This window comes from Polistes dominula, unplaced genomic scaffold (genome assembly GCF_049000335.1).
Source record: "Polistes dominula isolate Pdom_NZ unplaced genomic scaffold, Pdom_raw_medaka contig_15, whole genome shotgun sequence".
In the NCBI taxonomy this organism is placed as follows: Eukaryota; Metazoa; Arthropoda; class Insecta; order Hymenoptera; family Vespidae; genus Polistes; species Polistes dominula.
In genome coordinates, this window is record NW_028300915.1 from 2,624,023 (window position 1) to 2,636,196 (window position 12,174).

General features: G+C 34.9%; 1 protein-coding gene across 2 annotated transcripts in view; it reads left to right on the top strand.

Moving 5' to 3' along the window:
* Window positions 1–12,174, top strand: part of LOC107071163 (uncharacterized) — an 89,249-nt gene that overhangs the window by 63,741 nt on the left and 13,334 nt on the right. For both annotated transcript variants that reach the window (XM_015329917.2, XM_015329925.2), the window contains 2 exons: window positions 4,316–4,441; window positions 6,327–6,554. In XM_015329917.2, the coding sequence (XP_015185403.2) occupies window positions 4,316–4,441; window positions 6,327–6,554 (354 nt within the window). The remainder of the gene's footprint in view (window positions 1–4,315; window positions 4,442–6,326; window positions 6,555–12,174) is intronic.

Genomic DNA, 12,174 nt, shown 5'->3' on the forward strand with positions numbered 1-12,174 from the left:
ATATATATAGTTAGTATAATATAGTAGATTCGCGAATCTTCGACGATCCGATTAACTAATGCTCTAACAAGTACACTGAAAGCAATCTCGCCCGAGGCAAATGCATTTTATTCCGATATCGAGTTAGAATCATCAACGCAGTTATTGCGCACCACTTCCAACGGAATGTATTTAATTATTATTGAATCTACCGTTTACGCCCTATGTGAGATAAATTTAGTAAAGGGATTAGAAATATATCAAGTTAATTGGTATACAGTAGAGAGTAACATTTTGTTAATAATAAATAATTATAATCTCTGGGATTATATCTTTGATCGATTTCGTACGTCCATCTAGTCCCCCCTCTCTCATTATAGAGAGAAAAGAGTGGGAGTTGTTATATTCCCCCTCTTCTTTTATACTCACTCCCCCACTCTCATACAAAACCATCACGTATTATTTAGCAACGGGGAAAATGATATTATACGATTTTAAATCAATGTATGCATATTTCGATTTATGTATATATAATCTCTCATATAAATAATGAAAAATAATAAATAATATAATATTATCATAATTGAATATCTGAAATATGGGAATACCGATGTTGAGAAGCATCATCGAAAAACGTGATTTCATTGGAAAATAAAATCATCGATTACACGATCAATTACGTTAGCGTATAATAATAATTATTATAATTATTATTTATTTATTTCTATCTTTATTTTTGTAAATTTATAATATGAATACGTGATCGTAGTTATTATTATTGTTATAATCATTATTTTGTACAGAAATATCATGCGTAGTGGACACGAAAATAATTTGAAAACCTTTACGCATGAATATTATATGTATTTATTATATAGGGTGGGTCACAAGTTGTGTATCAGAGATTATAAGTGGTGTCTCAAATACGTTAGTTTAATTGGTAATTTTGTAATACTATTTGTTGCACGATTTTTGTCACACCCTTTATATAATATATTTTTTATCTATATACTTTATTATTAAAAAAGAACAAATGAAATAGCATTTAAAAAAAAAAATCATTGATTATATACATGATCAATAACGTTCGTATAAATATCGTTGTATCGATTAAAAAAAGAAAAAATAATGTAAAATACAAACATCTGTGAATCTCATTATCATCATCATCATCATCATCATCATCATCATTATAATCATCGTCGTCGTAATTATGATTATTATTTTTGTACAGAAATATCGCGTGAAAATATACGTACTCGAGAATAAATTGAAAATCCGTGCCACATACACACTTATGTATTATACGTATGTTATATACCGTATGTATATAATGTATGGTGTATCAGTAAAGAATATTTTGTTCTCTCTTTATACACACATGTACAATTCTACGTTATAAAATTTCATATGGGAATATGTAAAATATACTAACTATACCCCGTCACGCGTTACTATAGCTCAGTCTGATTTAATAAAATAGAAAAAAAAAAAGAAAGAAGAAAAGTATAGATAAAAGTTAGGTTATGTTCAAATGTTTCGCGTACTCACCGAAATCTATGGCCAGCAGATGGTGCTGATTACTCGTATCTTTGTTTTTGTTTTTATTATTGAATTAATTGTTATTATAAATAAATTAATGTAATAAAAACATGAACACTTGTGGGATTTAGTATTTGCGACAATGAACTTTCAAGTTATTAATGCCAATTAATTATAATAATAAAATTAATAATAAAAACATACCTGTATGCAAATGCAACTTTGTATTCGTTAAAATTTCAAAACAATCGATAAAGTATTTTTGGATATTAGAGGTTAGGAACAAACGAAATCTATATTTTTATATATTATATAGATTTTTGTTAAAATAATTAATTATGATATAAATAAATTAATGTGTGATAATAAAAAACATAACTGTATACGAATGCAACGTTGAGTCAAAATTTCAAAACAATCAATAAAGTAGTACTTTCGGAAATTAGAGGTTAGGGACAAACAAAATCTAAATTTTTATATATATAAATTTTTATTAAATTAATTAAGTATTTGATAAATAAATTAATGTAATAGAAACCTAGTTGTATGCGAATGCAACGTTGTGTTAAAATTTCAAAACAATCGATAAAGTATTTTTAGATATTTGAGGTTAGGAACAAACGAAATCTACATTTTTATATATATATAGAGAGATATGATGATGAGTGGAAGATGGGGGGTGGTATATAGAAAGGAAGGTATGTGTATTTTGAAGTATATTGAAATTTTTTGTTGTCAGTATGAATGCATATACATATGCATATACATACATATGTATGTAGGATACGTATTATTATTGAACGTTTTGCAGGCACGTGTGTTATTATATGGTGCGTTTATATACGCGTCATACGTAGAGATGATGTTCATCGTCGTTGTCGTTGTCGTTGTCATGTATTATAGTATAGTATAGTGAAAGCAACGGAAGTCGAGAGTACTCACTGAACATCATTGAAAGTGCTCGAGGCAATCGCAATCTGGCCGACCCTTGTGCGTCTATTTCGGTCAATTTAACGGCATTGGGTGGTGGACAATTGAAACGACGAGACGGTGTGTGTTGGTGGTGGTGAAAAAGAATGCGAGATCAGCATCGGTTAGAAGAGAGCTATCGTTACGTGACCCTTTTCAAAGAATTCCTCTTATCATTTCACTTTCTTTTTCATTGATTCGCTCATTCACCACTTCACTCTATTTCTATCATTCTTTTTTATTTCTTTTTTTTAATTTTTATCCATACAAAATATTGGGTATAAAGTTTTTTTAAAAAAATTGTACGAGCTTGTTTGTTTGTTTATTTTTTTTTTCTATCTTGTTTATAATAATATTTTCTACTTATTTTTTTGTTTGTTTAATATTATTAATCTATGATGTGTTAGGTTTTTTTTAATCTCATTGAAGTATTGGCAAATTTGATTAATAATTATTGGAAGAAGAAAATTATTTTTCTTATCACCTCTCGTATATTGGATTCTTCATTCTGTAATATCGTAATTTTTAATATTAAAAATAATTGTTATTATTTATTCATATTAAAATACTTAAAAGTATTATAGCAAATCAAATACTTTATGTGATGCTTTATATCTCTCTGTTACAATTTTATGCAATATAAGTTTGTAATTAATAAAAAAAAAAAAAAAAAAAGAAAATACATATTATAAACTTTGATTTATTATTTGTTTGATAAAAACAGGTATTGCGTTATTTTAAATTTAAAATTACAAAAATAAATTTGTACATTTACTCATTGGTTGTTTCAATAAAGAAATATGAAATATGGTTTGGAGTGTAGAAAACTTTTAGTACGATATTCAACTTTGTCGAGTTACAAACGATATTTAATGACAGTATCCATCATACCATAAATTTTTGATTTATTTCCTTTACGAAAGGTAATTTATGTATCACGTACACATTGAATATAAATACGTTACATACCAGAATAAAATAAATGATAACAAAGAAATAGGTCGTACATTTTTTTTTTTTGGAATTATTATTATTCCTTTTTCTTTTTCACGTAAAATATCTCGGTGTTGAGATACGTAATTAAAAGTATTTAATTAATTTCATTAACGAATATTTCTCTATACAAGATGAAGTAATATAGATACAAGTAAGTATGTTTCAAAATAGAAATACTCATTAAAGCTGATGAAAACTGTTTCGTTGAAAAGAAAATCGTCGAATTTTGTCATTAAAATTTCAACCAATTGTAACATTTAAAATGAATAAAAAAAAAAAAAACATAAAATAATCTCAAATAACAATCTATAATAAATATCTCTAATATAATATTTAAAGTATATATAATACTTGTTAATATAAATATTAATATAATTACATATATTATACATATAACAAAATAAATAATAAAATAATATAATATACAATAATTAAAGAAAATAATTATAATAAATATGTCATTTTGTATTTAGGGTATATATAATAATTTATATTATAAATATTAATTTTTATTTTACACATATTACATATTATAAAAAAAAAAAATTGTATAATAATATAATACACAATAATTATAATAAATAACTTATTTTTTTTATCATAGCTTCATTTGTATTTACTATATTAGTAAATAATTATTATAATAAAAAAATATATTATACTATTTATATTATTATTATTATTATATAGTACAGTATAGTATAATATAATAATATATATAATATTTATTAATAAAAAAAATATATATAGTTAATAATAATTTTTTTATAATAAATATATTTCACCACTATTTTCTCTAATAAATAACCAAACCACTTCTTTGTTTAAGATATTGACGAGTGTTCGATTGACAACGGGGGTTGCAAGGAAGTATGTGAAAACACAGACGGCAGTTTCTTCTGTGCTTGCGACGGAGACGAAAAAACACTCTCTTCCGATGGAAAAACTTGCATGAGTAAGTTTTCATTTATCCATCCTTCACTTTTTCTTCTCTCTTTCTCAAACACACTACACTCTAGTTCAAACTGTACAATAATTTTCTTCAAGAACCCGAATATGATTTCCACTTTTCGTTTGACACGGAAAGAAGGAGGGGGTAAGATTGGAAGGGTTGAGAGGAGTGGGTGCAGAAACCCATGCATCACTCTGGCTCTGAAAATACCACCATAATGTACAACGATATAGAAATGGTGTTGGGTGGGTGGGTTAGGTGAACAAGGAAAGGTGAGATGGAAAGCCTAGCTGCTGCTACATTGTGAGAGAAAACATTTTAACTCCCATCTCACCCCCTTCAAATACCCCACCCCCAACCCCCTACCCTTTCCCCGATGCACTACCACAACTACTCTCTTCTCGTTCATTCTCTCCCTCTTTCATTCTCTTTAGGTTTGAGTACGTACATCGTATAATAACGTATCGCGGAATAAATTTTCTTACAAGGTTGGTTTGATAAACGACCTTGTGCTTTTACGATGAATACCAGGGGTGGTATGGGTACCATGATCGAGCCGTATAATCTAGCTTGAACAATATCCCGGGGCAGTGATAAATTTTGTATTGCAACGTTTAATCGATGCGTTAGGCTCGTATACATACGTACATACATGCATTACATGTATTTATGTATGTATGTATGTACATGTATATTTCTATCTATCTCTCTCTCTCTCTCTCTTAATTTCTGTTTAGACGTATATCTCTATCTTTCTTTGACACAGATTTGTTATCATTGGTTAAAGCTTTATGGGTTTGTAATGGGCTAAATGAAGGCTTTCAGTTGTTGCTAAGTTTTAATAAATATTTATGAATTAATTAATAATTAATTATTTATGATATTTATAAAAGTGGTAAAAGGTTTATAATGTGATTTGAAAAAATATATAATTAAATATATATTATTAATAGAATAAATTTAATAATATAAAATAATAAATAGAAAATATAAAAAATTATTTATTAATATATTATAAAATTATATTATATTTCGTTGTATTATTTTCATTTAAATTTATAATCATCATAGGTAGAAAATTATCAATGGAATTTCATTTGAAAGCTTAGAACTCGTTAGTAATATATATATATATATGTATATTCGTTATGAAAAATCTTTTGTTAATCTCTTTGAGGATTATTATTGGAAAAGGAACATTTTGCAATGAATATTATAGATCATTAGGTAATAAACGTATTGAATTTCTCGATATTCTATGTGAATTTGATATAGAAATGACTGGAATTGTTGAATCGTAGTGGATGAATATATTCGATTTCTATTCATAAAGGGATGAAAAATGAGAGAAAGGGAATAGATAGATAAAAAGAGAGAGAGAGAGAGAGTGAGAGAGAAAGAGATATCGAGTAGTGGAAAACGGATGTTCAGATTGAACAAAAATTGATCGAATAATATAAGAGATATAAATAAAAAAAAAATATATTTGTAACAAACAAATTTTTCAACTAACAAATATTCTCGGTATTTTTCACTTTAAATTTGTCAAAATAAAATTTAAAAATAAAATAAAATTGAAAACAAAAATAAATTTTAAAATATATTTAATTAATTACAATTAAACATATATTATATAAATATTATAATTTACAATTTAATTATATTATTTTTTTGTTAATTAATTAATTATAATATTTTGAATGAATATTAAAATGTTGAACCAAAAATAAATTAAAATATATTTCAATAATAATTTAATTATTTTATTTATTATTATTTTTTTAATTAATTAATTATAATGTTTTGAATGATACACACACACTCAGTATGTGTCACGATTAATTATTAACGATGTGTATAATATAATTTGATTGATTTTCTTTCTCAGATATAGACAACGTTGTTTGTCCACCATTAAATCCTGCGGGAAGGGGTTACCTGATGTGTTCACGAATGGCTGGACCAAAATCATGGCGAGGTAGACGAAAGATAACAAATCATCCTGGTACCAAATGTTTCCTCAAATGTCCTCATGGTTATCAGCTTCATGGGGAATACGAGCTTACTTGTCAATCCGATGGTAATTGGGATGGTCCGAAACATGGTGAATGTGTTAGTAAGTAACTTTCATATTATTTTTCTCTGCATAAAGTTTATAGTGTTATCATGCATTTATTATGGTGGTATATGTACGTTTATTTGACAGATTAGAATCCTGTATAAAAGTTGCATTTAAAATACTTGTCAAAAAAATTTTCAAATTGACATATTTTTTTTTTATTGAAAAAATGCGATACGCAAATAATTCGAATTTTTTTTAAATTTAACATTTTAAAATTCACTTTTGTATATTTCTTTTTCTATGTAAGGTTTTTAATATTGTTATGAGGTTATTATGGTGGTATACGTACGTAAAAATCTTTAGATTGACACATTATTAATATCAATTTATAACATTAACTCTTTGAGTGCTATGGACGCATATATGCGTTTGGTAAAAATTACTAACTTGATTGTTCGAAGCATATATACGTGTTTGTTATAATATTAATGTAAAATAATTTAATATTTATACTAATATAATTAAATTATATTCACAAACAATAACTTTATTTATTAAATATAATTTATTATTAGAATCTATTTAATAATAAATTATTTTCTACCTATAAAACATTTTAGTTAAAAGTATTCAGCACTCAAAGGGTAAATTAATGTACTTATGTTATAGTTCGTTGTTTATTAAACAAGATTTTCCTCTATAAAAATTACTAATACACTTTAATCGTACAATTATTATTACAATTAGAATGAAAATTTCTCAAATATTTCAATTTTACGATCAAAATTTCATTAGAAATCCATTGTTAATTTTTTTTTTTTTCAATCGATCATTTTATAATACATTTGCTTTTTTTTTCCATTATTCTTTATTTTATCATTTACCGATTTATCCAGTACGCGAATTTCACCAGTATCTACGAAATTCTATCTACGAAATTCTATCTACGAAATTCTATCTACAAAAAAGAAAAAACAGAAAAAAAAATTTGTACCAACCAAACAAAAATTCATATTAAATTTTACAGATATTTTGTTTGTGTGACACGTGCAAAGATCTGTTGTAACGTTAGTTGAAATAAAACCAAAACAAAATCAAAAACAAATAAAATGAATGTTTCAAAAAAGATTTTATTTGGTGGGGTTGGTGGATGGGTGGAGAATGAATGGGAGGGGGTGGTTATTTTGCTTGTATTTGTTAGCCTACGTTTTGTTCCTATTTTTGTTTTGTATGTATGTAAGTGTACACGCGCTCATAACACGTATACACACACACACACACAAACCTCATACTGATAGGATATATATCGTAGTTTACAGAAACGTCACGTGATACCTATTCTAGATCGAGTTAGTTCAACGTGTGGTCATAGTCCGTGTTGCATACGAAAATAATCGACGATACAGACTCTCCCCTCCCCTTTCTCCCCCCTCGTCGGTGGTCGATATTAAATTTTTATCATGGATCGTGTCACCACCTCGATGCAAGCCGGTCTGCGTTATCGAAAAAATAGAAAATGTCGTTGTAAACGTTCATCCCGTTCGATGCAATTCCCCCCCCCCCCCGCCTCCTCCCTCCAGCTCCCTTCTTTTTTTCTCTGTCCTTTCTTTTCACCCTTTCTATTAATTCTCTCTCTTTCTTTCTTTCGATTACTTTTTATGTAACTAGAAAATCCCTATCCTCTTACTTTATCTTAAATTTCCGTTTTAATCAAAGTTTCTTCTTACTATTGTGATAATGTGATCTTTTTTTTTTTTTTTTTTTACGTGCATTTAATTAACAATTTAAAATTGAAAAATTAGGATTTTTATATACATGTATATACACATATGTGTTCGTAAGATATTAGGAATTTGTTAATAAAAAGTTAAGCAGATATATTTGTGAATATGATGAAAAAAAATTTGAGCCAAAAATTTATTGTCGATCGTCAGTTTTAAAAAAAAAATTCAAAATTTCATAAATTGGAGATTTTTCAAAATTTTTTTTTTCATAGCCCCAAGTATTCTCTTTTAAAACAAGCCGTAAGTTTTTTTTTATTTTAATTGCAATAGTCTTCGAGATATTTTTAAAACATAAGTTTAGAAAACAGGAAAAATAGTGAAATATCGAATTTTGCATAACTTTTGGCAAAAATTTTTTTAATTTTTTTTCATTTGGCAGAACTTCGTTATAGGATAAAAGAAAACTTCTGAACAAATTTCGTCCAAATCGAAAGGGGTCGATTTGACGTGGAATGACCGTTATGTTAAATTGTTTATAACAAATTGTTAATTAATTATTGTTAATAAGTTAATTAAAAAATGTAAGATTAATTGCTCATTAAAATGAATTTTATTTCATGTTTCTACGATTTTTAGTTCGAAAGATATTCGTATGTTAATGTTAGATGTTTATGTTTATACTCATTGACTTATATCATTTCTTAGAATTCATTGATAAACAACTACTAACCTACATAAATTCTTGGAAAACTACTACGTATTATGAAACATATGACTATCGTAGTAAACACTTTTTACTCTAAATACTATTACGTTTACTACGCCTTCTACGCGCGTACTACGAGATACCGGTGTAATCCAAATTTTGAATAGCAATATTTCAAAGACGATATCTCCGGAATCACACATCGTAGAGACATGATTGAAACACCATTTTAAAGTGGAAAATACTCTCTTTAAATTTATATACTTAAATATTATCCTTATATAAAAAACAATATTTTAAAAATAAAATAAACGTACATATGTGGCGGTGCGCGCTCAGCAGCGCCGCGGTCGTCCGAGACGGGCACCGCGCCGGAGGCCCGATCCCCCCGGGCCGAGTTTAGCCGAACGACGATCAGTTCGAATTCGAATGAGATAGCGACTAGAGATTATATATCGACTTTCTGTACAGAGACTCAATAAAGACTGGAATTTTTGACCTGGCATACCTAACGGCTTATTCTTGATTACCGACACTGACCTACGCTCTATTGGAGCCTTCACTATCTCCAAAGTGGTGACCCCGACGTGATTTTACGTGATAAACCTAGTTAGTGTCGTCTTTGTGTTTGCTGTTAGTGCTAGGTGTCTTTGTGCCGTCCGTCGTTAACGTTTAGTTCCGCGCTGAACCCGACACGGGTACCGGACTCAGCGAGACACCGCTGACCAGCCAAAGGAAAAAAAAAAAAAAAAAACCGCGGGACTTTCGGCCTCCAGCCTCCAGCAGAATCCCTGGAGTCGGGAGAAAAGAGCGCCAGGATTTCCTTTGTTCAGTTCCTTTGTTCTCTTTGTTTTTCCTCGCTTTGTTTGTTCCGGCACCTCTTACCCCTCCTCCCCTCCCTACAGCAACGTCTTCTTTCAAACCAGGAACGTTACTTCCTCTTTGTCTTTGTCCGCCTGACGCTCACCGCGCGTGCGCCGCGACGCCGAGCCGAACCGACGTCCCGACAGCCGCCGGAACGGACCGAATACTCTCTCTCTCTCGGTAACCGAATCGGCCCGAAGCGTGCCGACTACCACAGCGGCCCCATGCACCGCGCGTCGCCGTATCTCACCCCCACTCCGGTCGACGCCGAGGCAGGCGCGCCTCCGAGAGTTTTGACACACGACGCAGAGACCAGGCTCGCGCCAGGTGCGCGAGGCGTTTCGAGCCCACCGCAGACACTCGATATGGTGGGACCCGTCGAGCGTTGCGTGCTCCCCGCCTACTGGAGTACCAACCCGAGGCTCTGGTTCGCGCAGGTCGAGGCCACGTTCGAATCCTACGGGATTCTCTCAGATCGCAGCCGGTACAATCTGCTGACAGCAAGCCTACCGCCGGAGGTCGCTCAGGGGGTCTCGGACATCATCCAGCGCCCGCCAGAGTCCAACCGCTACATGGCGCTCAAAGAGGCGGTTCTGGAACGGCTAGCAGTTTCAGAGGACGGGCAGCTACAAGCAAGCATAAGACAGCTCCTTTCAGCTATTCAGCGTCTGACCGCCGCCCTAGAGGACCGCGGCCCCAGACGCGCCAAGGCCCGGAAGCGAACTACGCCCCCGCCCCCGCAAGCAGCGGCGGTCGGCGTTACTCCCGGAAAGCGCTTGCACGTCATCGACCGGACGTCGAAACTCCGTTTCCTCATCGACACGGGCTCAGCGGTCTCTCTGCTACCACGCGCCTTCTTCAAGCGGGACCTTCGGCGAGGAACTCTCACCCTCAGCGCAGCCAACGCCTCCACCATCAGCACCTACGGCACTCACGTGATGGCTTTGGACCTCAACCTCCCGAAGCCTTTCTCCTGGAGATTCATCGTCGCCGAGGTACACGACCCCATCTTGGGAGCGGACTTCCTCGCCCACTTCGGCCTGGCAGTAGACCTGCAGAACAGGAGGCTCCTCGACGCGGACCTCATCCACCAGTCGGCCGGCACAATCCTCCCGGCCCAGATTCATTCGGTCGCGGTCATTATCCCGCCAACCGTCGCCGAAGGGACTTTCGCGGACCTCCTTCGGGAGTTCCAGGACCTGGCCACTCCGGGGAGTACGACCGTGGCCCTGCCAAATTTGGACGTCTGCCACCACATCACCACCTCAGGGCCTCCAGCAGCGGCACGTCCCCGCCGCCTCCACGGCGAGCGCCTTCAAGCAGCCCGCGCAGAATTCCGGGCCCTCCTCGACATGGGCATCGTACGGGAATCCAAGAGCTCCTGGGCTAGCCCGCTCCTGTTGGTGGCAAAACCGGACGGCTCCTTCCGCATCACCGGGGACTACCGTCAGCTCAACGACCGCACCGTGCCCGACAAATACCCGCTGCCCATCATAGAGGACATGCTGCTGGAACTCCAGGGAGACACCTTCTCGGTCATCGACCTAAAGAAGGCCTTCTACCAGCTCCCGATCGCCCCGGAGGACGCGCACAAGACTGCGATCACGACGCCGTTCGGCCTGTTCGAATTTACGAGGTCTTCGCTCGGCCTGCGCAACGCCGCCCAGTCGCTCCAGAGAGCCATGGACCACCTGCTCCGAGACCTTCCTTTCGCGCGAGCGTACCTGGACGACATCATCGTCGCCTCCCACGGTGAGGACCAACACCTGGACCACCTCAGGACGCTCCTCTCCACGCTGCGGTCGGCCCAGATCAGGATCAACCCGGACAAGTGTGTGCTGGCCAAGAAGGAGGTCATCTACCTCGGCTACGTCGTCTCAGCCGAGGGCTGCCGCCCTCCCGCCAGCAAGATCGAGGCCATTAGGGCATTCCCTCGACCTACGGACTCACGGCAGCTCCGCCGCTTCCTGGGGCTAATCAATTACTACAGGCGCTGCATCCCTGGAGCTGCGCGCCTCCTGGCCCCGCTCAACGACCTCCTTAAGGACCTGCCGCAGTTGAAGAAGCCAGTCCCCCTCACCTGGTCGAGCCTCGCACAGAGCTCTTTCGACGCATGCAAGCAGGCGCTGGCAGAGGCCACGGCAACATCATTCCTGCGTCGCGACGCCCGCCTCCGTCTACTCACCGACGCATCTGACGTGGCTATCGGAGCCGCCCTGGAGCAATCCGACCCGGACGGGCGTTGGAAGCCCCTCGGATTCTTTTCCAGGAAGCTCTCGGACACTGAACGGCGATACAGCACCTACGATCGGGAACTGTTAGCAGCGTACGCAGCGGTCAAACACTTCGCCGGCATCCTCGAGGGGAACCCTTGCACGCT